Below are 26,647 nucleotides of genomic sequence, written 5' to 3'. Positions count from 1 at the left end.
TCGACACAGCAGCAGCTGCAGGGTTTCATTACTGCCACTTACAAAAACCTTCAACTCCTTTTGGTGTGCCCTACTTTGAGCCAGAGGCACCATTTTGTCTGTAAGAGCCCTTTAGCATAGCATGACATCTGAAAGACTTCAGCAGGATATAAGTTTGCTCTGGTACTGAGGTATGATTTAATATCCTCAATTGTTCTGGAAATTTGAGCTGCATGATTCAGGAGACTTGCATGAGTATGGTTACTCCAGTGCTTAATGAGATTTATGTGCTTAAATGTGATGGATGCTGTAATCACATTTCTAACACGCTGGTTCAGAACGGGAGGGGGAGAAGAACCAAGTCAACAGGAGTTTTGCCCTGCCGCTGGTGGAGGGCAGGCATTCGAGCAGGAAGCTTGCAACACGAGCTCTTGCAAGTGCCAAAATGAGGAGGAAAAAAAAAAAAAACCCGCCAACCAAGCCAACAAAAAATATCCCGACGAACCCAAACAGAGGAAACGTCTTTCCGCAGCTCTTAATTGCAGCCTCCTGTTTACGCTGCCCACGCTGGAAGCTGTCACCCCTTCCCTTCCCTTCCACCCTCCGCGGGCTCCGGGAGCGGCGGGGGGAGAGCGGGGCTGCCGCGGGCAGTCCCCCGAGCGAGCCCCGTGCTGCTGCCAGGGCCCCGCCGTGCCGGGGGTCCCGGCAGGGGCTGGGGCGTGCGGCAGCCGCGCTGCGGGCACGGCGCCGGGGCAGGACCGGCGGCTGCCACTCACGGCGCCGCCTCCGCCTCCGCGGGCGGGGGCCGGGCCCGAACCCGCGGCCGCCGCGCCCAGATGTGGCGGGAGCCTCCCGCGCTCGCATCGGCCCGGCCGCGCCCGCGGGGACACGGCGGGGACAGCCCCGGCACGGGCAGCGCACCGAGCCGGTAAGCGCCGCGCGGGGACGGGGCCGCGGTTCCTCCTCCCGCAGAGAGGGACTTTGTCTTGCCCATCCTCCCTCCCTCCCCTCCGCTGCCGTGATCGGGGCCTCCCAGCTGTTTCCTCCGCTCCCCAGATGCTGGGGCAAGAAAAGGACTGGTCCTTCCTGGGATAGCGCAGGGCCCCGGGGTGTTAGGGGTCCATCCTGAAAATGAGAGGGACAGAGAACATCTATCTGGCAGGGGTTAATCCAGGTAAGGGCTGGCAGGAGGTGATGGGTGAAAGACTTGGGGCGCTGCCTGGGCCAGCAGCGGGACAGGCAGTATGAGTGACAGTTCCATCAAAAAATCAGATCTGATGGCAGCAAAAGGGCTACTGGTTAGAATTTTGCATGTTTATTTTTTCTTGTAAGATGCTGTAGGGTCATGGCAACTTCCCTGTAGATAGATGAGTCATGTAGTGCATGTGTGTCAACTAAGGCACAAAAAGAAGGAAAAGTATCCAGATTAGCACGAAGATCAAAGAATTGTCTTGTTATTGAGGAGTGGTGGACAGCTATGGTAGGTAGCAAGCTTAGTACACACCTGGATGCTAGTCCTTTTGCTGGACTGTGGGATGCTAGGATATGAGGAAGTCAGCTGTTCCCATTTCTTGGCTAGGGGTCAGGTTCTGAAAAAGGTTGGATTCTACTGGGCTCGTAAGTTCTTGTGTCTCCCAGTGTGAGAGGTGGTGGGTCAAGAGTTCAGGCCATGTGCAGCATCTTTTGCATTCTTCTAGGCGTTCTCAGGGGAAGAGCCAGGATGTACAGCAATCACTGCAGCGTGCAGAACACAGGCCTAGCAAGAGATGCAACTACGGAAAGGGAGATTGGTTTGACACTATACAAACTTGAAGGTAAACTAAGTACTAGTACTTGGGCCAGCAGAGTATCTTGGGTTTGGGGAGTAAGTGGTAGTTTGCCTTCAGGTTAATGGAGTGTACACAATGCCAAAGAATTTCCTGTCTCTCACCTACCTGATACTTATTTTTGTTATCTCATTGCTTCTGACTTTTTTTTTTTTTTTTTTTTCAGAAAAAGTGTGATTCAAGAAAGCCACCATGAAAGGTGAGGAAGTTCGGCAGAGGAGAAAAGAGGGCAGGTCTAGGAACGGAGAGCGATCCAGGCACAAAGGAAAGAGCAAGGGTAAACACAGAGAGAGCCGGCTTGGCAGCCAGGAGGCAGAGGATGTCTCTCTGCATGCACAGCAGAAGCTGTTGGCTGAGGAGAAAGCAGCCACGGCAAAGTCACAGGAAGAGTCAGCAATCTCAATTTGCCTGCAAGTGCTCCTGCCATACCTCCTAGCTGGGCTTGGCATGGTCTTGGCAGGCATGGTTTTGGATTATGTTCAGGTAAGGGAAGGAAACTCATCTGACATACCTGATATGGGATAAGTGGGGGACTTTTCTTCCAGGCAGGGGATTTGCTCTGAGATTGGCATAGTAAGGGCGGATTTGCAGCAGTTTCCTATGCCAGCATGTCCCTCAAAGTCAGCTATTATGTACTGTGCAGCTCTCAAGAGATGTGTGGTGCTTTTCTGGCTCCTTTCCTGTGGATAAAAAAAAGAACATGGTACTAAAGAGTACATGAAGGATGATTAGGAATGTGTAGTTCTATGCAGAGATCTCCCCTAGGTCCTGGGAAGAGGGGGGGTGAGTGCAGCCTCATGGCTGGGGTGGCCCAGTGCTTTCCTGCAGGAGATAGGCTGGTGACATCTGTCATGGATGTCACTCTGGACAGTCCTGCACCCGCTGCTTCCTTGCACAAGGCGTCAGCCAGCCCAGCACCCTTAACACTTCATACAACAGCACAGCCCTGCCTGTGCACCACATCCTTTTCTAGGGCTTCACAGCAGATGACTTGAATTCTTTAAGTCCCATTTCTGACTCTCTGGTGGTCAGGATGCGACCTTTTTTCCTATGGTACAGCAATACAGACCTTTAAGGCAATGACCATCACCTAATTTTAGACAGCTTAAAGCTGCAGTTAATTTCCAGATTATAGTTTGCCATGCCTTTGCACTTTGGGTTACTCTAACAGCGTGCCTTTTTGTTAACCTTGTTGTTTGACTAACTGTCTGTGAGGTCAAACTACCCTGCCCTATCTGATACAGTGACATGGAAACTACTATGCTTACATTGACAACTTTCACAAATGTGGAGCTGTGTTCCTTTGTCATTAACCCAGGGCTGAGCTCTCTGAGTTAGAAGAGCTATAAAGGCTTAGGAGTGACACAGTATCCTTAACTGACCTTAGCATGTACTTGATACACAGCAGAATGTCTAATCAGATCACAGAACACCAGGCAAATCCAGAACCCAGTGTCAAATACTTTTTGTCTCCCTAGACATTATTCCGAAGAGTCTTGAACACTGAGCAAATAAAAACACCATTTTTATTTTTTAGACTTTTTAGAGCTGCCTGTTCCTATGGATCTGTGACATTAAATGTATGTTTCTTCCTACTGTGAGTTATTAAAGTGTGAAATGGATTGCAGATGGGTTTATAATGTTGGAGGAAGACTTTTCCTTCAATGTTTCTTCCCTGGGAGGTTTTTTTTTCTAGGAGGAATTGAGCTACTAATATGAACAGAATGTGAGGCAAACCTCATTCTCCTCTGAAACTGCATATATCTGTTTTCTGTTTTTGCAAATAAAGAGCTCACTAAAAGCCATCATATTAGTGTTTAAAGTATGGGAAATCAACCCATGCAACCCATGCAATATCTCATAGGAAACGTGGCTTTTGGCAATTGGCACAGTGGCATGACCATGGACTGCTTGAGCACATCTCATCAAGGACTTGCTGCTGCCCTTCCTTCCTGAGCCAGCCCTGGCCTTTGCCTGGCTGCTGCTGTTGTTTCTGTGGGACAGCACTGGATCCCTGAGAGTCCCTGGGCCCCAGGCACTTTCCAACTGCCTGCTTTCCACAAAAGTCCTTTGTCCTTTCCTAAAGTGGGGAGGAGAAGAGCAATGTTAGAAACAAAAATACACTGCTTGATGGAGCAGGCAGCTCACAGAGTCAGGAGTGGTAGTGCTCGAGCCACTGGGACGTGCAGTCCCTGAGAAGCATCGTTCCCCAGTGAGCCCTTGGTGTTGGAACAGTGCTGCCTGCTGCTAACACTGCCCCACTGTGGGAACATTCACGGGTATTTCTGTCTCTTCTTTGCAGGGATGACAAGGTATGTATGAAAACTGTGCTCTCAGACACTTGCCATCTTTCTGTTCTGTTTCTTGTACTGTGCCAGTGGATGGAGGATCTAGATCAGGGTCAGGACTCACCAAAGGCTGTTTCTGCTTTGACTCCTCCAGGACAGGGCTACTTGTTGACTAGCTGGCAACATGAGGATAAGGTGTATCTGTGTGTGGAGAAGGGCAGCAGTGCACCTCTGCAGGTTTTGCCATCTGGAGTGGTACAGCCATGAGCTGTTGGGTTTTTTTTTTTAGTTTTTTCACTAGCTAGTTACAATCTTTTTTCCGCTGTTGAGCAATGCTCTCTTTCTTCTCAAACCTGATGTATCTTTTCTGGACAAATAAGGTATATTTCTTTGCCAGGAAAATGTGATGCATCTCTCTGCTGATAAATATGGTATGGCTCTTCATCAGAGGCTCCTTAAATGCATAATAAAATGACCCAGTGTACACACATGGGTCACCTGAACCAATTACCTCTCTGCATACTGATTTACCGCTCGAGGGCTTTTTATGGTGCTTGCTTAGAAGGAGACAGATGGAGCGTGATAAACTCATAAACCCTGTCAGGCTGACGCTTTAGTACAGGATGTGTTGCTGCTGTGTTTTTTAATGTTATTTGAGTCATTTAGGCTTATTGATATTTCCTTTACATTAACGTTTCTGCCTGTCATCAATCCAGTTGGCTGATACAATGGCATGTGGGACTAGGTAGGCACATTATTGGAACTTAAAAACATATGTTTTTGTCCAGAAATTTTGTCCAGAAATTGTCTTTTCTTTCCTTGAAGCCTCTGTGAATGACTAACCAGAACTGGGCCTTCATGCTGTCATTTCTCTCTTCCCAGCTGGTATAAAGAGGTTGGGTTGTGTGGTTATTACGGGATTTTTATTAACTTGACTCTTCCAGATATTGTAGGACTATTTTTACATTTAGATTAGCTGAAATGTGCTCTCGTGTTAGCTTTCAGCTAACTGGACCACTGTTAGGTGGTGGAGACACATGTACACACCAAGGCAGCTGGGAGTGGAGAAGGTTTTAGGGGCTGTACCAAAATACCAGCCTAGAAAGCAGCGAAGGACAGAGCCTCTGTAGCTCGCATTTGTTTTCCACTCTGCCTTGCTTCCAGGGAGATCTGCTCTGTCACCTCAGTTTGTGTGAATTCAGACCAAAGAAACCCTGTCTAAATGGCCGAGAGCTTCCTCAGTTCCCAATTTAGCTGCAAGCATGTCGTGTTCTCTCCAACTCCCCCGCAGTGCCGGGGACCCTGTCACAAGGACAGAGTCCACAAGCCTGAACTTTATATTAGCCTTTTTCTCTCTGCAGAGAATGAGGGAAGAGGCTGATCCATCCTGAATGGTGGATTTAAAAGCTTTTGCACCCTCTGATTCAATTTGTTTGCCCAAATTACTTATTAGAAAGAAGCCCAAGCATAATACCATGGCTCTTTTCCCTACATGCTTGAATTTGAGCTGAAGCCTTTACAAAGCATGATACAATTTTTTGGCTGTATGTAGCCATGGTGCAGCTCTGATTTTTGACCTTGTATAAGCTGCTTAACCGTGGAGCCTCTGGGGTGAGACCCCCTCTCTCAAAAACAGTACCTTCCCAGGAGCGTGCAGCGTGTTTCACTTTGGAACAGGAAGGGTGAGCAGCTCACAGCGTGTCCTTTCTCTCCCTTGCCTGTCGTGCAGAGAGATTATGGAGCTACCTTAAATAAGCTCCAGCTAGGACTCTTATCTTGGCCTTTGCAAACTAGCAGAAAGTTGAAGTGATGACAGCAGATAAGGGTGTTCACTTTTGAAGCTTATTGGCTGGTTCTCTGAACTTTTTTTTCCCCTGGGAGCCAGTCATTCAGAGGTTCAGCTGGCATTGCCCGATTGTTCTGCCCCACGGAGCCCGCGGAGCGGACACGAGGGGCTGGGGTCTGGAAGGGCAGATCTTGTGTCACCAGCTGTCTCAGCTGTGTCACCTGCCCGGGGATGAGACCTGCATGATCCCGTCAGCTGAGAGAAACGCGGGCTCGTGTTTTCCTTGACCTTTCTTCACCTTGGAGAAGTGCAGAATGGATCGTGGTTGGTAACTCCCCACCTCTCGGGCCTCGGGACAGTGAGGAGAGTTCAGCAGTGCTTGTGGTGGGAGCGAGGGAGCTGGGCTGGTTTGCAGCAGGCTTACACATTAAACCATCATATCAAACACACTCCGCGCTCTGACAAGAAATGTAACCCGAGGAGAAAGGACACCAGTGTGTTTGAGCACGCTGAGGGATTCTTGTATGACCTGTCACTCTTTCAGTGCTGTAGCCTGAGCAGGTCTTACTGGTTTTTACCGAAGTGGTGGGAGCTGAATGGGGTGTGGGCTCATTTCTATTCGTCCACAGGCATCTCTACAATCTTCTCTTCTCTTTTTTAATTCCCCCCTGGATCTAAATCAGAGAAATTGTGTCCATCGAGTTTGCTGCCACCTGGGCTCAACCCAGCTGAACCAATTTTGGAGGATACCCTTGCTGCGATCGTCTGGACGTGCTCCTAGGAGGAGAAGAAACTAAAGGAATTTGGCATCGTTGCTGTAGTTTGAGGAAAAACATTCCTCCTGACTTTGGAGACAGCTACAAGGAGGATCTGGGTGATGTCCTGATCTTCCTTCATTTCCTGCTGAGCATGGGGTAACAGTGTGTGACCATGGTGGTCACTCAGTTACAGCTGGAACTGTGCTTCCACGGCAAGAAGCTGAGAGGTTTCACCTGCAAGTTGACCAGGTCAGCCAGTGGATTTCTCCCAGAGACTTCATTCTCCATTGCCTCCCAGATTTTTGTGCCGTTCCTTCTGGCTGGCTTGGGAATGGTAGCTGCTGGCCTCTTGATGGATGTTGTTCAAGTAGGTACCTGTGCTTAGGCAACTTGTAGTGAGAGGGTGGGCTAAGGCTCTGACCTTGAGTATTTGTGCTTGTTTGTTTCTAATGAGTGTAGTCCCAGCAGCCAGTCAGCAGTGTGGCTGTAGGCTTTTTCTGTGCTGGAGGGACACTATCCATCTCCTTTAGATCAGTAGCTGGGCTCCTTGTAATGTGGGATACTGGTTTTCAGATGGTTGCCTAACACTGCTCTGGGTGAGCTAGACTGGGTGCTCCCTTTTCTCTATCGAGCTAAACACTTTGGTAAAGATTCCTGTGAAGCAACTGGATCAGGCTGCAGCATATTCTCCTGCTGCATGATATCGTTTCTTCAAAAATTGCTGATGAGATCTAGGTCAGGGTTGGTATTAACTACATGTTTTACTAAGAGGCAAGTTCATGCCTTCAGTTCTTTGCAAACAATGTAATGTAATCTTTGGTCTAGAATGCATTTAGATACTGTAATGAGAGGCATGCCACCATAAAATGATTAGCATTGCCTACAAACTGAGTGCTTCTTGGGCAGTTTCTGAAGTGGGTATAAATTTAGAATAAGTTCCACTGACTGCCAGGGAGTGCTGCTGTGTTTACACCATTGTGCCCACAACCAGGATCTATCCCATCCATCTGTCTTTCCTTTGTACCAGTGGCACAAATAGAAATGAAAAATTTGATCTAGATTGGGCATCTCGTGCTGGTGGATTTGCAGATCAAAAGGCTGGCAGAGTTTCCCAAGGATATATCCTGCACTCTGAGCTCACTGGAGTACATTGGATTCTCTGGCATTAATACCACAGGAGGGGCTAAATATGGATACTTGAATGTTTGGAAAGACAATACCTTGCTTGTTTTTTTCCTTGCTCTGGAAGAAACAAAGAAGGCAGAGAAGTCAAACTAAAGGCAACACAAGGAATATCAAGAAGGGTTAACTGGAGTGGCACAGGCTGTTGCTGTGCTGTGTTTGTCATCTCCACCTTGTGCCGTGCTTATGCACAGACCTGTCCTGCAGCATTACAGGAGTTCTCAAACTACCCAAGATGTAAAGTTAATAGTTAGCATTTGTCTCAAAGAAGGAGAAAGACGTAGCACATACCCACTCTGTACCTGGGAGTGAATAGGTCTTTGTCTAGAAGAAATCAATTCACTTGCTAAGAACTGAGCTGTGTTCAAAAATGTAACTGTATCCAAACTAATGGGAAACACAAGCCATGTATGCCTGCATTGCACCTGTCCTTTAACAATGTGCAATCTAGTTTGTGTATTTGCTCACTTGACTCCTAGAAATGGGGTCAGGTGTAAACCACAACCACAGGAAGTTTATATTTTGGTGAACTATGTTGAAATAGAAACCGTCAGTCCATGGGTTCAGCTCCCAGAGGAGGGAGCCCAGTTTTTAGCTATGCATTGAGAGTCACAACTGGCACAGGAGAGATGTTAGTGTGGTGAGCTGCCATGGTACCAACAACCCCATAGCTGAAAACAAAACCAGTAGCTGGGAAAATGCAGAGATCTTAGCCTATAAAGGTTTAGGATATTCTTCTGTGCTTCTTTGTCTTTGAGCTGTTTATTTGCAACTTCCTGCAAGTGTGAGAGCTAGAAACTCACAGTCCTGTCCAACAAAAACCTAACATTAAGTTTGTTTGCTTGAGGCCAGGTACCACAAGACTCATATTGCCAGTCATGAGGGCTCACATACTGAAACTACAGGTTCTTCAAGTCCAGGAGTGTGTGATTTGCCCATTTTCTAGTGGTTCTTCTGGCTAAGGAACATTTTCCCCTATTTGTAGTGACTGCAAAACATTCTTAGGAAACTCTGCGTCTGCCTTGGACAGGGAGATATATGGACAAGCTTAAGGATGGTATCTAGAGCATAGATAATACTGAGTTTAATCCCGCTGCCCTTCTTTTATGACATACAAAATATCTTGAAATAACTTGATTTTGTGCTGTGAGTCCAGCTGTTGCTGTCTTTTGCAAGGCTCACGTTGCTGTAAAGAGAACAAAGTGTAAATTACTCATTCATATCCTATCAAACTTCTCAGGATTTTAGCAGTTTCTGATCTGCTCTGGGATGAAACCAAGAACTGTACATATTATTGTTTAAAAGAAAAATCAGCAGAAGAGATTAATCTAGCCCAGACTCTAAGGCTCAGACCTGGGTCTCCCATGCTGCAGGAAAAGGATGCCCAAAGAAGCAGATGTTTGCCATTGTCTCTTCCTGTGTGTGTGCAGGTGATGCAGACTCTCTGCAGGGCTGATAACATGGCACAGGTTTTTTCCTTCTGGACATTTCTGCCTCTGCTCCAGTGATCCTTGGCCAGCATTGCTGGAGACCTTGCAGGGCCCTGCCAGTGTTTGGCCCACTTTTTTACAGTAAGGTGAAGAATCATATTGAAGCTGGATGATCAGATTTCAAACCATAGAATTCTAGAGGAAAGCTTCCCTTTCATTTTCCCTTTCCATGCCACTGGAATGGGACACAGTCCAAATAAAAGTCACAGATATAAGGTATCTCTTTTCTTTGTTGACAAAAGCCCATGAGATGATTACTTTGAAAAGGATTTTGAATTGGCTTGCATTTTGTACTCCAGGATATTTTGATCTTTCTGTTGACTTGTTCAGAGCAATGGAAAACCTCTGAGGCTTCTGAGATGCTGCATGGGAGCTGGATGTCCTGGGGAGGTGACAGGACGTGGTTGGGTCTGTGAGGACAGTGTGAGGAGCTCCAGCAGGGCTGCACTGAGGCTGGGGGGGCTGGCTCAGTGCATCCACGATAACCTCTCCTCCTCTGAGGGACCCCACGAGCAGATCGAGCTGCTGTGGGCAGAACATGGGGCTCACCAAGCTTCTTCAGAGCTGAATTATAGGGCTGGAACTCCATTATGAAAATGTGAAGTGGGAAAGAGTCTCTTTCTGTCTCTGTGTCCCCCTGTGTGGGTTTGCAATGCTGCATGGAATATTTTTGTTCTTTCTAGGCCAGTTTCCATCTCAAAGGACAGAAACATTTCCTAGGCTTTCTCCAGTTGTCTTCATTCGGGTAGTTGCTTGCCTGCATGGCTCCAAACTGCCCCACTCAGCCACTCCTCCAGCTGACAGTCCTGCAAGGTGATGGCACAGGCATCATCTGTTTATTCTGTATTTCCCAGTCACTAGCACAATGGAGTCCTGGCTGTTGAGGTAGAAATCATTGTGAATCTGTCCTCAGGCTCTCGGTGAGTCACTAATGAGACTCAAATTGAGGCAATTAAGTCAGCTTTTTTTTATTAGTACAGTTGTGTGATTATTAATTGTTCAGAGCTTTCAGGTGTAATTATATGTAAGGCAGAGTCCCAAAAAATCATACCTCAGATGCTGAAACTTCTGTTCTGATGGCTTGAGACGGGCAAAATCTATTATTTCACAAGGGTTGGAGCTTACCTAGATATACCAAAGTCATATTTCCCAAAGGTGACATGCACAGAAAATACAAACAGTTGAGTTTTTCTGTTGCTTTCTATTTATGTCTTTTTATGTGCAAAATATGCAAGGTCTTAAGTATGAATTTCTGCATGCCTCTCTGCTTTAAGTGATTGAGGATTTTTACATTGTGACTATGAAGTCTGTTTTTTCTCCTCTTTCTTTTGAAGGTTTCAGAGATGTGTTTGGATCTTTATTCTTAATTAAAGAGAGAGGAGAGAGGGGGATATGAATCTTTAAAAGAGATATCTACCCCTAGTTTTTCTCAGGTATTTAAGTTCTATGTTAACAAATTTAAGCAAAACTGCAGTGTGTCGAGTAAGGGAACAATTTTTGTGTTGTTGGTTGTTTATTCAACAGTAACATACCTTGAAACATTTTGAAATGTGCCTATTTCCAGGTCACCACTTCCAGGAAAAGTGCCTTTTTTATACTGATAATAACATTTCGCCTGTGATCTGCACTTCTGAGGTGCCTTGCACCACATGCTCAGAACTGGCTCAGCCCCAGTTTCAATTTTCTTGTCTGAGAAGGAAGCTGTGAGGTCTTCCCAGCAGACAGACACCACCAACTTCCCACAGCTTCCCACAGCTTCCCATGGCACAGCCAGAGAAAAACACCAAGCTGTTACAGCCTGTATATATTTCCTAACAGGCTGGCAGCTGAATGTGTCACCATTTGTTGAGTCTGTCCAACTGCCTGGATATTCAGGTTTATAGAATCCCAGTGGATGTGAAAAAGGTGGGTAGGGATGTGCTGTTGTTTTGTCCTCTAGTGCCAGAACTCAGGACTACTGTGGGTAATAGCCAGTGACAAGTTGGAAATAGTGAACAAATTGATTCTTCATGTGATGTGCAGCTAAACCATGGAAATTTTTGCCACAGGATGGCACATGGGTTGGAGGGGGAAGTTTGGATGAGGATCTGAAAGGGAAAGCCTTTCAACACTGGTAAGTGTGCAGAAAACCCCCACCAGCTCAGTACCCTGTGGTAGACAGTTATAGTCCAGAAAACACACAGGGGAATTACCCCATTTACTTGTCATTTTTGTAGATTCTTGTTTTACACACCCAGACTGGATTATTGGCAGACCTAAGGATGGTTAGATGGACCTTTGATCTGACTCATTGCAGCCACCCTTTTTTCCTTGTATTCTGTTCTTAGATGTTGGGCTCATTACTTTTCCTTCATGCTGAGTGGCCCCATTCTGTGATTTCATCCTGATTTAAACCTCTCTGGCTACAGCAGGACTTTGCCAACACCATTGAATGCACAGAGGAGGACTGAATTCTATTCCAAGGCACTGTATAGTGCAAAATTAGAGAAGGAATGTCAGTCAACAAAGTTTCTTACATTTCCAGATTGTCTCTGTTATTGCAGCTGATTCAACAGGTTTGTACAATTCAGCTTCTGAGGAGCAACAACAGCCAAGACATTGGCCTGGCAGTTTGGCTTATGAGATACCTTAATTCAAAACCTTTTTCCAGCTGTAATGAGAATGTATTTGGTAACAGGAAGATTTAGAAGCTGCTTGTGCAGAAGAGATGCAAAATTCCCATTCCCTCCCACCATCAGTCTTAGATGCTTGACTAGAAGTTTGGTAGGAAAAGACAGACACAACTTCTTGTTATGAGTTTGGTTAGCAATAGAGTCTCCTGTATCCAGTGTCAGTGCAAAGGATGGAGAACATGCTCTATTTAATTTGGCTTGTGAACCTTAATTACTTTTAACGTTGGTCTTGGCTGGTGCTAAAGGCAGAGTTTAATTTGTGGGTTTCCAAAATCTTCTGTTGCCCCTAGAAAGATCCTTCCCCATTAGGGTAGTGCTCTGTTGTGCATGAGATGAGAAAGAATACTGCAAGCTGAAAATTCCTTCCTTCACTCCCAAAATGCAAAACATAAAATGCATCAGGGCAGCATCTGCCCCTGTGTGCACAGGATGCCTGGAGGTGGTGAGACAAAAACCTGCTGCCCTGGGGTGCAACAGCATTGGACTGGTCAGCATCACAAACTGAGGTCTTTGCCTTTGTTTTCTTCCAGCATTGGGATGTGTTTCGGACAATTACAGAAGTGTTTATCCTGGTTCCTGCCTTGGTTGGCCTGAAGGGTAATCTGGAGATGACACTGGCATCCAGGCTCTCCACTGCTGTGAGTGTTAACAAGCTGGTGGGGGGTGTTGGGAGGGCGGTGATTAGCAGGAAACATCAGGAGATTCTTCATTTATATAATCACACCGTGTATGAGAGATGCCCTTTTCTGCTAAGTAGAAACTAGTGGGGTGTGAGCATTAAAATAATGTGTATGCCCTCATTTTGTAACTGGAACAGAGAATTTCCATCTGCACTTTGAAGGTGAATTAATCCCTGGGTGGCCACTTGCTGATATTTGGGGCCTTGTGACACATGAAGGAGACAAAGCCAGGGCTCCACAGCTGTCAGCTTCAGTACTGGATTGCTTTTCTGTGCCTATTGATCCTTGAGGGTTTCCCAGCAATCCTACCTCGGGGGGAGCAGACTGAGGCTTCCTGGAGCCTGCAGCAGCTTTTGCTGCTCTGTATTTGATCTCTTCTGTGTCCCCTACGCAATTTTGTTTACTTTGGCCTTTTCTTATTATGCCTCAGGAGAAATTGTAGCTTACCAGAGCAATTTAGGGGGAACAAAGGCTGAAAAATGGTTTAATTTGTTCAGCTTCTTGTGTGTGTGTGCTATGGTGGATATGCCCACTCCACCTTTAACTGGGTGCCCTGCAACACCTCTGGACCTCCAGACTGAGCCTCTGATGCCCCTGGCACACTGGGCTGGTAGAAAAGTATCAAGAAGGAAGTGCAGGGAAGGCTGGAAGATGGTGACCTGCATTTGTCCCTCTCTGACCCCCAGGGACCAGGTGAAACTGCCTTCAGCAGCCACCTGTACCAACAGGTGTACCTGTAAACAGCTTTTCAGGGTATCTCTCTTGACTCCTAGGCTAACACTGGACAGATGGATGATGCCCAGAAGCAATGGAAAATGGCCACCTGCAATTTAGCCCTTATCCAGGTGAGTCACTTCAGCTGGGAGATGAAAAAGTCCCTTTTCTCTTGCTGTGCTGCAGATCAGCAGCATCTGTTCCAGCAGTGCTGAATGCAGAGCTGGTGATTTGGGGCAGGTATCCTCAACACAGCCAAGCAGAGCCAGGACTTGACCTCCAATAAAGCTCTGTGTGGCCCCAGAGCTTGTAGTCTAGCTGTAAAACACATCTAAGCATTCATTGTCTTTGTGGACAAACGGAACTAATAAAACTCCTTTTGCAGCAGGAGCTATGGCACAATCCCTGTTCCACAGCAGCCTCTGGATAAATCTTGTCATTTACTGGCAGTGTTTGGGAATCAGCCTTGGGCAGGAGGGAAGAGATGGGAGAAACTGCCTCATGTAGCTCCTTCTGCTTGCTAAAATCCAGGAACCAGCCTAGAGTTTGCACATGGCAAGACCACAGGGCTGGCAACATGTGTCTGTGTGCTTTCCCTTATCTCCCTCTGCAGCTCCAAGCTCCCCAGGAGTGCAGTGCTGATGGGGAGCCCATTTTTGTATCAACCAGGGCTATTCCTATGCCAATGGACTCAGTGTCCTTTGCTGAAGTGTTATCTGCCCTTTGCAGGCCCCCAGAGTTTTTCTCCAAACTTTGACATTGGATTTCTTTTTTGATCTAGTGGAGCCTTGCAGGGATGCTGTTTAAATACTCAAACAATCAGCATCTGTGCCAGGCTTTGCCCTCCAAGCTGTGTGGCAGTGCTGCAGTCGTGTGGAGCCAGGGCTGCCTGGGAGCAGATGGGACGAGTGCTCACCAGCTGTCCTTTGGTCCCCAGGTCCAGGCCACTGTGGTGGGACTTCTGGCTGCTGTTGCTGCTGTGATCCTGGGAGCCATCTCCAAGGGCTCTGTGGAGCTGAGCCAGGCTGCTGTGCTGTGTGCCAGCAGCGTGACCACGGCCTTCATAGCTGCACTTTCCCTTGGTGAGTGGTTCTGGTTCCTCAGATGAGACATGCAGCACTCAGGTGGGGAGTGAACTGTCCCTTTCACCAGGGAGGCAGCTCTCTGGTCTGGCAGAGGGAGGAGGGATGCAGGGAGCTGTGTCTGCTGCTTTCATCCTCTCTGCATCCTGCCTTTGCTTCTATTCCCCCATGATCTGTGGTTCACTAGGCCCTCAGCATCCGCAGGCAGCAATCAAAATGTCCTTCAGCTGGCACATGAAAAATGCCCCAAGCTATGTGTGGGTGTGCAAACACCCCCACTCTGTGTCTCCTGGGTGTCACACGAGCCATCTACACTGGCCCTTTCCCAGGGGAGGGTGAAATAATGTCACACAGGGAGCAGAGGGTCTGTCAGCAGACAAATCCAGACCATGCTCGAGATGGACTTGCGTCACCCTACACCTGAGCAGGGCAGTGGCCAGCCCTGTAGCTTTCCTGCTGTGAGCTGGGAACCAGACAGTCCTCTCCCCATGGCTCTTCCTCTTCCAGGGGAACATGATGGGCTGGACAGTAGTTCCGAGTGGCCTGAAGATCTCCAGTTTGCAGGTCTGCCATAGGAGGGCAGCATGATACCCTGAATAGAGACGCCTGCCACAAAGGATACCGCGAGTTTTCTAAATTAAAGGGACGAGTTAGAACAAGTGCTTATCCCAAAGCTGGACTCGAAGTGGGACTGTAGATGCCTTTGATGGAAAACGTGGGATGAGGCAGTTGTTAAAAAACAGCAGCTCAGCTTTCATTACTCTTCCCTACAATGTCCCTGCATGGTGTGCTACAGAGAGGCTTTGCTGCTGCACTGTCTCAGGTTTGCTGCTGACATTTTTTCCCCTGGACACGGTCACAGGCAGGCTGTGTGTGGGTGTGCACGACAGGAAGCTGCTGGTTTTATGGCAAGGGAGGGACAGCATGAACTGTGCAGTGGGGAGGGGAAGGTGGGTGTCTGGGAGGGCTGCTGTGGAAATGTCATGTTGTGTGAGGATGTGTTTTTGTATAAGGGATGTTGTATAAAGGAAGATGCACATGTGGCATTTCTTGGGGTACAACTGATGCTCCTGTGCATGCTCAGCTTTGGAGGGGCTGTGTAGACAGGCACTGAGAGGTTGTGAGCTGGAGGGAATCACTATTTCTCAGGCTTCCTTTGGTGCAGCCTGTCAGCCACAGAAGGACTTTGAAGGGATGTCTTATGTCTTGTCTCAAGGCTGCCTTTGCTACTTAGCTGTGGAGCCTGGCCAAGCAGGGCTTATTCCAGGTGCTCCTTCCACAGGCCTGTGAGAGATCTGATAGCTGAGGGATTCCCACATGGTCATCAGGGTTTGGGGGTTGTGCTCCTAAATTTACCTGGGCAAGCAAAACTTCCCTTCTCCCCAAAAATGCTGGAAAGCAGCTCAATATTCCAGGTGCACCTCAGAGGACAAGGGAAGAGATGTGGGCCACCACCATCACCCCTTGAGTCTGGAGCTGTTCACTGCACCAATATCCACCCAGTGCAAATTAAAGCAGCCCCAAAGACTCTAGGACATGAGGGCTCAGTCTGATGGCTGGCCTGAAAGGCTCATGCAGGCTACTGTAAGGAAGCTCATTGCTCCTTGGTGATTCAAACTTTGAGAAATTTCAGTCTAATATGGAAAATATCTTTGTGCTGTGGAATCCAGAGGAGGGGATGGCACCAGGAGGCTGCTGCATGCCTTCTGTGTGCTTATCTATGAGTCTGCTTCATGCCTGGTCCTGCTTCAAGGCAGCAAAGATTAGGCTGCTCAGGAGGGGAGCTTCTACACTTGGGCTGCCTGCTGGTATCTCCTTTGATCCCTGGAATTTGCTTGTGTGCCTCTGGGCCCTTGGTGCAGTTTATAAGGACAGAGTCATGCACTTCAGGTTGGTGAAAACAAGAGGACAAATTTCTGGGGGTGTCCAATCTCCAGCTGCACGGTGCTGTTGTGGGTAATGTGCTTCTTGCTTCTCTTAGACCCCCACATCCCTCTGGGAACCAGAACAGCAGCTCTGGGGTAAAACACAGCAGAAGGCTTTCTCTAATGCCAGCTCTGTGTCTTCTCTAGGTCTGGTGATGATTGGTGTGATCATCGGAGCAAGGAAAGTTGGGATCAATCCAGACAATGTCGCCACACCCATAGCAGCGAGCCTTGGAGATTTGATAACCCTCTCCCTCCTCGCAGGAATCAGCAGTACACTCTTCAAATACATAGGTACAGTGTTCAGCAGGGAATTGCAGCTCAGCAAGGGAGCTCACAAATCCTTGTGAAATTATTGCAGGCAGCCTCAGCATTTCTGGTATGTTTCAGAATGGAGGCTGTCATGCCACTGGGGTAGAAAAATGACCAAAGAGGCTTTTTCCAGACTCTCTTTTAGTAACAAACTGGAAGGCAGAACCTAATAAACACAACTGGGATTTGTCAAAGAAATGACCAACATGTATGGTGCAGCTTTGCAACAGAAGGCTGACATATGTGACACTGATTCTTTTCCTCAATCTGTCACTAGCCAAGCAAATCTACTGCCTGTGCATGGCTAATAGCAGGTCCTTCTTCACAAGACAATTTCAGGGTTTTGGCACTAGTAAAATATTCTTGTATCCTCTCACATGAAGAGTCATGGATGAACGAGGTATTCAGCTGGAGGGAAGTAGTCTGCAGTGTTTTGTGCCTGCAGGACTCTGAGTAGGAGTTGTGGTCTGGGGCTAGCTGTGCTGCTGGTTGCCAAAGACTCAGGCACCTGATGATCCTCAGAGGCTCAAAACATGGGTGATATATGTCTGTGGCTTTTAAAGTGTTAGGCTACTTCCTGTATGCCTAAGCTAGAAAAGAAAGGGGAAAATGAAAAGATCCAGCAAACTCCATACCATTTGAAACCCAAACTGTTGTTTCAGACTGAGCAGAAGCAGCGAGGCAGCTGTTCTCAGTTTGCATAACTCATTCCATGTGCAAGCACAAGTGAGGGAATGAAGGAGCGCACACTGCAGGAAGAGGCCTATGAATCGCTTCCATCCACTCCTCCCTGAGCTTCAGAGGTGCTTTTTTTTTAAATAGGATTTTTCCATGATGCCATCACACCTGCCTCCATAAAACTAATCTGTCTTTCAGTTGCTGTGCCTCAGATAATATCTCCCAGGGAGCACAGGGTCAGAACAACATGATAACCTCTGTGGCTGTGACCAGAGAGCATTTCTGGGGTTGACAGAGTAGTTTAAAGAGCCACTTGAGAGGGAAAATAGTCAGCACACAGACACAAAGTCATTGGGAGCATGAAGTGAAGCAGGTGGGAGGATGGCACTGCTGATGGTGCTTGAACAAATCCATTTCCCTGCCCAGTGTGTAAAAAGGTACAGGTCACACTTGAAAAACTTCTGGGTCCTATCAAAATGTATATATATCCTTCAAAAATACTGAAGAGTCTGTAATGTTTGAAGTACTGTGTGCCACATGATGTAGCACATTCTCCTTCTGCAGACTATCCTCTTGCCACAGAAGATTCTCAATTTTTTTTAAAATTGCCTCTGGTCCTTCTCAGTCCTGCATAAAGGAGATACAAAGTGGGCCAAAGGGTTTCAGCTTGCTTATGGGCTGCCTGTGAGAGAATGTGGCAGAACTGGAATGAGGAGCCTGAAGACCATTCATCCTACCAGGAGTCTTTCTGTGGGCTCTGGTAAGGTTTGATCACCTCCAGTGCTCTGTGTCTGCATTATTTAAGAAGGAATTAGTTGCTCAAAACTTCATGTGGTGTGGGTAAGAGGCCCAGTACAGCAGCTGTCTGTTGTACAACCCACTTGTCCTGGATGACTCCAGGGGGAAAGTGCACTGACAGTACTCTAAAGTCCCCAGGAGTTGTGTTTCAGTGTCCACTGAAGCCACTCGTGAGGAGTTGCACCTCTTTGTGTAAGAGCCTTTCATTCACAAAGGATGCCATCACATCAGTGCTGTCGCATCCAGGTAGCCCAAGGCTCTGGCAGTGGTGTTTTTAAAAATGCACACTTTGAGCTGCTTCATCTCCCAGATTACCTGCAAAGTCGGCGTTACATCCTGCTGCCTTTGGCCCCAGCTCAGAGACCAGATGGAGAGCTTTGTTGAAGCAGCATTTTTGTATCAAAAGGGTTGGCACCAGCCCCATTGCTCGAAGGTGTTTCTCATGCTTCTGAGTCATGTTTATTTTCTTTTAGTGCTGCACATCTACTTATTTTTTAATTTCTTTGCTTCTAAAGATCACTCCAAGGCTATGCCTCTGCTGAATGGAAAAAGCACCTAATGGAAACACATTCAAGCTAGCACAAAAGAAACCCCAGATCTTAACTGGCTTATACGTGCCAGAGAACATTTGTTCCTATAGAGCAGACCAGCTGCTCAGTATTCTGCTAGCTTGCCTCCTAAAGTACTTCTTACCTCTACTTTTAGGTGAACGTATGAGGTGCCTGCCCTACGTGGGATACAACTTCCACACAGGAGTTTCCCCCTTGCCCTGCTATTTTATTTGTACCCTGAAGCCAGAAATTTTGTAACTTTTTGTCTTTCTTAGTTGGAGATGGAATTGGAGAGTTCTTCGTCTTTAAATATAACTTGCTTTGAATCCTGCTGATTTTCAAACAGCATCCTCTAGCAGTGAATTTCAGGGATTAATTATGGATTTCTGTGGTGGACTGAGGTGGTTTTGTGGGGACTATCATGCTTCATGTGATTTTTCCTCTAACATAACTCAATTGAAGCAAGAGTCCTGCTGCCTTTCTTCCCATCTTTGTGCAATACAATTTTGGCAACCAGTGAAGCTACGGGTATTTAAATCAAGATTTCTTTTCCTATTCACATTCCCAGATGTGAAGTACCTTTCTCCTCTGATCTGTGCTGTCTTCATTGTCATGATCCCTCTCTGGGTTGCTATTGCCAAGCAAAGTCCTTCCCTGGCCGAAGTCCTGAAGTCTGGGTGGCAGCCGGTTATTGTTGCCATGAGCATCAGCAGGTAAGCGAGGCACTGCTCCCCGCCCTGCCCTGTCAGCACACTGCAGAAAGACCCTGGGCTCACTTAGAGGGTCAGAGGTGACCCTGGGAGGGACAGCAGAAGGGTATTTGCCCAGAGCTTCTCAGCCACTGACTCTCCAACAGGCTGTGAGACAGCAGATAAGAAGCCCCCAAAGGACTGGAAAAACAAATCATTCCAAGTCTCACTTGCACATCCAGGCACCACATGGGTGAAAGCCAGGAAGCTGAAAGCACAGATGATGATCATCACAAATTGTCAGACTTCAGCCTCATTCTTACTCAGCTGCAAAGAGAAAATACTGGTAAATGTAGAGCCAGGTAGTTAATTCCTCCTGTGCAACATCTTTCACAACCAGCTGAGATCTGGAAGAGAATTTTAAAAAACTGCTAAAGCCAGTATAGAAGTGTAACAAAACTTTGTGGGAGGATGATAAAGGTTTCCTAAGTACTACCAGTTTTGCTTGGGGGTGGACAAAGAAGCCCTCCTGAACTCATTATACCATTAAAAAAACCTGTAATGCTTTCTGTTGGTGAAAACTGAGCTGTAAAATGAGTACATGGTGAACAGTCCAGCCCTGGCAATGGAGAAGATGCAGTAACCCATGTCAGTGTGCTGTTCTCACAGTGTAGCAATTGCCCTGGGAAAAGATTGATCCACTCTGATTTCCTGTCCTTTTCTTAACAGCATTGGAGGGCTTATCCTGGACAAAACTGTAACTGACCCAAACTTTGAAGGCATGGCAGTTTTCACACCTGTGATTAATGGTAGGTTGGGCATGGGGGTTCTATGCATACTTTTATTTTTACCCCCCCTTCCTCCCAAGTGTTCTGATATCCACCATTGCCCCTACACAGTGTTCAAGTCCCATCATGAGTGGATGTGAAGCTCCTGGTCCCCATCACATTCCTGTTATGTTTTGAAGTGTCTCTGGAGCAAAATAGCAGCGAGGACAGAGCTGTAAAAAAAGGTTAACAGCATCTCTGAGAGCTAGGTTGATACTTTTCATAACATCAGACCTACTGGGATGTCACAATAAATCCATTTTCCCTTCTTTCCTTCTCTCCACTCAGTAATTTGTGCTGTGCAATCATCCCCTATAGAGACCGTTGATAAATATTAATATAATAAGATTATATATGTATAGGTATCTAAAAGATGATAAGTATGGAGTGGATATAATTGGATTTTTATATATATTTCAACATATTTTATGTGTATATCTATATCTATATACCTATATATATATCTATATATATATATTTATATTTATATTCACAGTGCTTTTATACACACACCTATCAGTACAAACTGCAGAGGATCCTGGTAATCCCTGAAGATCCACTATCTTATTTTTCTGCTAATATAACATACTTTTAGGACAGGCCCATTCCAAGGCAAACCCAGGTTCCTCGGGCCTCATGCCACCCTCAGAGCGTGGTGTCCTGTTGCAGTGCCAGAGGGTGTCACCCTGCTGCCACCTTCCTGGATCTGCATAAAGACAGCCACCTTGCTGACAAACCCTTTCCAGCATGATTAGTCAAGGAACCTGCTTGGGAAGGTCAGCAGCCATTTAGCAGAGCAGTGACAGCCCCAGGCATGGCTCTGTGGGGACAGGTGACCTGTTTGGCAGAGCTGCTGGCAGAGTTAGGAGGTGCTCTGGGTCTTTGCACAGGCAGCCCTTGACCCTGCATGTGCAAAGTGTGGCACTGCATGGCTCGGACTGGTCCCATCTTGAGCTACAGTGAGACAGCCTGGGTATTTTCACTTTGATTCCCATCTGGAAAATCTCACATTTAATGATGATTTCTTCTCCAAGGAAGGGAAAGTATGAGAAGCCTGCAGCATCTGGCTCACCATTATCTTTACTGTGGCATTTCCACCCTGAAAATTCTTAGGGTGGTGGAAGCTTGCTCCATAGCTCATTATCCTCTATTTTCTACTGGAAAATGTAGCTGCTTTTTAATGTTTGCTTCAATTAATCAGTCTGGAAGGAATTAATTTACTTTAATTAGCTAACATATTTGAGTTCTAATTCATTCTCATGATGCTTTCTCACTTAACAAGTGTGTTAGGTACCTTCAGACAGACATATAATCACTCTCTGTGATGTTTTGTTGTCTTTTTAACAATAATGGTTCTCTGAGTGAGTAAATCCAAGAAGTGGCCATGAGCAGCATCTGCACTGCTTTCCTCGGGTGCTGCTCACAGACTGTGTCAAACCAGGTGCAATTACATCATCTTCAGAGGCCACATGGCATTTACATCCAGCCCTGGGGAGAAAGGGAAAATGTTTTCAGTCAGCAGTCAGAAGAACACAATTACTGGAGCCTTCCTGATTTTTAGGAGCTGTTCCTGCAGAGTGAATAGTGCAGCACCACTAGGGATGCAGGGATCAGGTCTTCTCTTTCTCTCACTGCTGCTCTCAGTGAATGCAGATCAGCTCACCTTAGGCTAGATTTTGGATTGATGTTTCCTGTTGTGGTGAAGGTGGGTTACAGGTTTTCTGTATTTTGTCCTCACAGGTGTTGGGGGGAATCTGGTTGCCATCCAAGCCAGCCGAATTTCTACATTCCTGCACTTCTGGAGCATGCCTGGAGTTCTGCCCTACAAGATGAGGCAGAACTGGCCCAACCCATGCACTACATTCTTCTCATCAGGTAGACCCTGAGCCCTTGTTGTCCATGTCTCAAGGCCTGTCATCACAGATAGTTCCTTTCCCAAGCCTGGTTGGTGAAGGACTAGGTGGGTTTCAAAGGCAGAACTTTCCCCTTCCACAGAGACTACTCAGATCAGAGAGGAAACATCTTTGCAGTGGGCAGCATGAAAAAAAGGCTTATGGCATATTTGCTCACTGGCATGCAAAGAAAGTGGCCTTCAGGGAGCACTAAAGAAAGTAATTGAAATAGAATCTTAGATTTGATCTAACAGAAAGTAATTCTAATGGCCAGCCTAGAGCCATCACCTGTGGACAGAGCAGTGAATAGACCATAATCTTGCAGAAAATCAGCAATTCCTCCATCTTCAGCACTGGAAATACTTAAGCATCAGCAAAACTCAATTTTGGGTCTGTTAGTCTTTATAGAGCTCCTGTTGATTTTCCCTGTTAGGTTGAGAGTTAGTGCTAGATCAAAATATAAGCTGGGAAAATGTGTTGTAGTGCTGCAGAGCAGGAGTTGTGGGAGGCAGAGAGCAGCTGAGAGGAGTGTCTGCAAGAGTCAGAGTGGGTTGGCACAGAGCACAAAGCCTCTGACATGTAGTTTCAACGCTAGACAAAGCTGCTGGATTCATCCTGCAGATGCTTCCTATGTCTGTGTGATCTAGAGAAGGCATTAGCAATGTGGTTGGTGGAAGGGGGCAGCCCCAGGTTTATGCATTAAAATATGCAGTGTCCTGTCCTCCCTTCCCCCTCTCCAGCTGCTGTTACCTCTGTTTCTGTCTCTGTGCTCTGCAGGGGTGAATTCCAAGTCAGCCCGGGTCCTGTTCCTCCTGGTTATCCCAGGGCACCTCGTGTTCCTCTACACCATCCATCTGCTGCAGGGAGGACACACATCCCTGTCCTTCACCTTTGTGATGTTCTATCTGGCTGCTGCTTTGCTGCAGGTAAGCCCCAAACTCTCATCCAAAAGGAACCTATCAGATAAGATAAAACCAGTATTCTCCAGGTTAAAAAGGAGCCACTGTAAACCATTCAGCAGCAGCCTCTCATTTCAGCTCTCGTTTCAGCTGTGCTTCTACCAAGAATCATGTACGTTCTGTAGGTCCAGTAATACTTCACCCAAATTGCCAGGCTCTAGTCTCCCACATGAGCACAACTGTGCTTTAGGGTGAGTGGGGGATCAGGCATGAGAGGAGGAAAAGTTCTCAACATCCACTGAGCTGCAGTAAGTGTGCAGAGACAGTCTTAGCAAGGAAGCACCTTGTTTTAAAATGTTCACTCCTTGAGTCTCTAAGCTCCAAGTATTTCCAGGCTGCCACTAGTCACCCCAGCAAGGGGCAAGTGAGGAGCAGTGAACTCCAGCCAGCAGGTTTCCTCACCCATTTTAGAAACCACTGTCAGATATTGTGGTGAAGACCTAGGGAATCCCTCTGGGCAGGGCCATGTGGCTAAAACACAAAGGGAAAGCCCAGACCCTGTGCAGTTCATCTTCAAAAGTAAAAGTTCCTGGTAGGCAATGAGCAGATCATCTACTTGATCTCTTTTGCTGCTTTTCCTGCCCTGTAAAGTTTATTTTTCTCACTCAGAAATGCATGTGGCTGTTGCCTGAACTCAGAGGCTCTGACTTCACTTGCCCTTTTAAATCAGTGATTCATTAATTTGCATGATGAGGTGACTGACTCTCACTTTGCCTTACAAGCAGCCTTGTGTCTGAGGGTGAATTCCTTGTGTGTGTAAACAATCAGTTTTTCTTGACCTTTGCACAACCCTAAGCCCAGCAGCACAGCCACAGTTGTAAAGGAAAATATTTATTCTTCTCTTTATGCATTGAGGTAACTCCTCAACCAAAGCCAAGCATGAAAATACAAAGAATAAATGACAGCATAAAGAGCAGCATCCCAGCAACACCACTGCCCCTGGAAGATTCCCATGGAGGCCAGTGGAGGAGAATACACTTAGCCTGGCCCTTTTCTCTATTATTCCCTCTATTATGCTTTATAAAGACAGAAAGAAAGAGGGTTGGGGGGAAAATTTGGGTCAGTTGGAGGAAGCCCAAGATCAGAGGCCCAGAAAACATGACCTCAGAGGAGTGATTGAATGGACTGGGGTTAACTAGTCCTACGTAGAGAGTCTTGAGAAAAAAGGTTAACAGCCTTTAAGCTACCAAATTTCTGTAGGGAGGGACAGAATAACATTTGCTATGTGGTCACTAGCGGAGGAAACATTAAATCATGGATTTCAGATGGAAAAAGGCAGGTTTATGTTAGGCCTTGGGAAAACAAAAATGGAGAAAAAGAAGCCATGGGGCTGATTGCTTAGAGTGTGGCATCTCCATCTCTGAGGGTTGTTTAGCACAAGTCAAACCAATTTTCCATCAGGAAAGATGTGGATGTATTTGATCCTGAATTGAGGAAGACAAATTATCTATGTAAATTTTGAGTTTCCATCCAGCTTTAGTTTCTGTCATTCTGTTATTTAATTTGCTTCCCCCATCTCTCCTCCTCTCTTTCTCCCAACCCAGCTTGCAGTTTTCACCTTTAGAAATGCTGCCTCAGGCTTTGGTTACTGATGTACTGTGGTCTCCCATGGAGGGACCACAGATGTGGGGTGCAAATACTCTCTCCCTTCTTAATTCAATTAACTACACAGTCTTTAATCTTTAACCAAAGTATTTTTTTCTTCCATCTGTTTATCAGAATTGGGAATGAAATAAGAATTAAAAGAAATCACAACAAAAATTTTTAAACTGTCGAGATGAAACAAAGATTTTTTTTTCCTTATTTTTTTTTTTTTAACATGTCAGTTCTGCTTGGGATATCTTTGATGTAAAAACTGCCTCAAACTCAAGTTGTCCACTGAGACTTTTAGGAAAAACAAAGTAGACATGATCTGAATTTCTAATGGAAAAAAGAAGGATGAAGAGAAAAAAGTCTGGCTATGAACTTGTCCTTTGGGGTTGCCTGTATAGTCACAGGAACCTTTCATCTGGTGGAGTGAGTGGGAGCTCTCCCATTCAAGGCATGGGAATAGGAACCGTATCTTTGGGAGATGTTTTTGGTGTGGCCAGGCTCTGGTTTTGGCAGGCAGTGATGGTGAGCAGTTCAAGCAGGGTCTCCACACTTGTGGCTGGCAGCAGAGGACTCTGGCACCGTGGGTTATGTGATGACAAAGGGTAGGAGGCAGCTACTCCCATCCCATCCCATGCCATCCCATGCCATGCCATCCCATGCCATCTCACTGGGGAAGCTCAGCTCTGCTGGGGAAGGTGTGGCTGCTCAGTGCCCCCTGTTAGCTCTGGTACCCTGGCCATGGCCCCATCCCTTTGTCTTTGAGCCGAGGTTTGTGTGTTACCTTCCTGTGCCTCACAGCAGGGCTGTCTTGCCTCCCTCAGGTGGGGATCCTGCTCTACGTGGCCGACCTGATTGTGCGCCTGATGTGGAGGAAGGCTCTGGACCCGGATAATTTCTCCATCCCCTACCTCACTGCCCTGGGTGATCTCCTGGGCACCGGGTTCCTGGCCATCTGTTTCCGCCTCGTTTGGCTCATCCACGGCACAGATATGAACCTGGGGAACTGAGGCTCCACGTGCTGCTCTCATCCCTCGTGCTATACGGTGCTTTCCTCCGGGGCACCGCTGGGATCAGCGCCGGCTCACCCGGCTGGGCTGGGCCTCCCCTGCCACGCCGACACCCCCCTGCCCTCCCCACCGTGCCTTAAAGCCGGGCTCGCCCGCCCCGAGGAATCGGCACCCACAGCCCTCGCAAGTGAGCAGGATGGTTTTAAGAAGCACCCGCTGCTCACACCTGCACCTGGCAAACGAGGCAACAAGGAGCATTTGGGCCGCTGGGAAGGAAGGAGCATCTGGGCCGTGGTCTCAATCCCCAGCGCTGACACAGCCCTGAGGCCGCTCCAAAGCCTGCCGAGGTCACTGCGTCTGATCCCGCAAGTGGATGTTGCATCCCTCCATCGGACTCTGACTTTCCATCAAGGGAAATTCTTTATTTGCCCCACTTTTCTCCTGCTGAATCCCTGGAGTAGCAGAGCAACCAGGTCTTTAAACTTGTCTCCTCTCCATCACTCAGAGGCTCAGGATCTGAGGCAGTGAGTTGCTGGCTCATGCCCAGCAGAAGGTTATCTAGGGATACTACCTGCCCTGACAGCATTGCTGCTGCCTGACCAAAAAGCTGGTTAGATTGCATTTTGAGGGCAGGAAGGTTTGTTTTTACGGTTTATGAAATGTCCAGTAGTTGAAATGTTTATAGAAACACACACATAAATAAAGTGGGTAAAAAAAATAAATGTAATGCTGTGGATTTGCAGGTTACTGTTTTCTTCCCATGACTCTGCCCGTTTCTAGTTCTAACTTGTCAGGCAGAACTACTTGCTTTTTTTCTCATCCATTCAGGATTGGACAACACAATTTTAACAGGGCTTCAGGAAAATCAGTGTTTCCTAACCAAGAACTTTTTGCCATGCACATGTTTCAGGTTAGAATTAAAGCCTCTCCCACAGTCACCATCCACTCATTAACAACTG

At 47.0% G+C, this 26,647-nt stretch overlaps 1 protein-coding gene across 7 annotated transcripts; it reads left to right on the top strand.

The window, feature by feature from the left end:
- On the top strand, window positions 1-26,430 carry SLC41A3 (solute carrier family 41 member 3). Of its 7 annotated transcripts, XM_014251791.2 has the most exons (12): window positions 1-170; window positions 1,677-1,793; window positions 1,972-2,288; window positions 12,512-12,619; window positions 13,435-13,506; window positions 14,313-14,457; window positions 16,530-16,676; window positions 19,290-19,434; window positions 20,140-20,219; window positions 21,978-22,112; window positions 22,907-23,055; window positions 25,503-26,430. In XM_014251791.2, exons 3-12 carry the CDS (start codon window positions 1,998-2,000, stop codon window positions 25,686-25,688), a joined length of 1,458 nt encoding a protein of 485 aa, XP_014107266.1. In that variant the 5' UTR covers window positions 1-170; window positions 1,677-1,793; window positions 1,972-1,997; the 3' UTR covers window positions 25,689-26,430. The 7 variants fall into 7 exon arrangements, with proteins under 7 accessions (XP_014107266.1, XP_014107265.1, XP_005522120.1 ...); XM_014251790.2 differs by lacking the exon at window positions 1,677-1,793; XM_005522063.3 differs by lacking the exons at window positions 1-170; window positions 1,677-1,793 and adding an exon at window positions 804-907.
- The last annotated feature ends 217 nt before the right edge of the window (window positions 26,431-26,647 follow it).

This window comes from Pseudopodoces humilis, chromosome 13 (assembly GCF_049639895.1).
Source record: "Pseudopodoces humilis isolate 2021_Gansu_Grassland_sample_001 chromosome 13, ASM4963989v1, whole genome shotgun sequence".
NCBI classification, from domain to species: Eukaryota; Metazoa; Chordata; class Aves; order Passeriformes; family Paridae; genus Pseudopodoces; species Pseudopodoces humilis.
The sequence above is the reverse complement of the archived record's forward strand: the minus strand, read 5'-3'. Positions and strand labels throughout refer to the sequence as shown.

Bases quoted from the DNA above. Each gene is read 5' to 3' on its own strand.
- SLC41A3 (XM_014251790.2), top strand. From the start codon at position 1,998: ATGAAAGGTGAGGAAGTTCGGCAGAGGAGAAAAGAGGGCAGGTCTAGG. The intron at 19,435-20,139 runs GTAAGCGAGGCA...TTTTCTTAACAG, and splicing joins GTTGCCATGAGCATCAGCAG to CATTGGAGGGCTTATCCTGG. The intron at 20,220-21,977 runs GTAGGTTGGGCA...TTGTCCTCACAG, and splicing joins TTTCACACCTGTGATTAATG to GTGTTGGGGGGAATCTGGTT.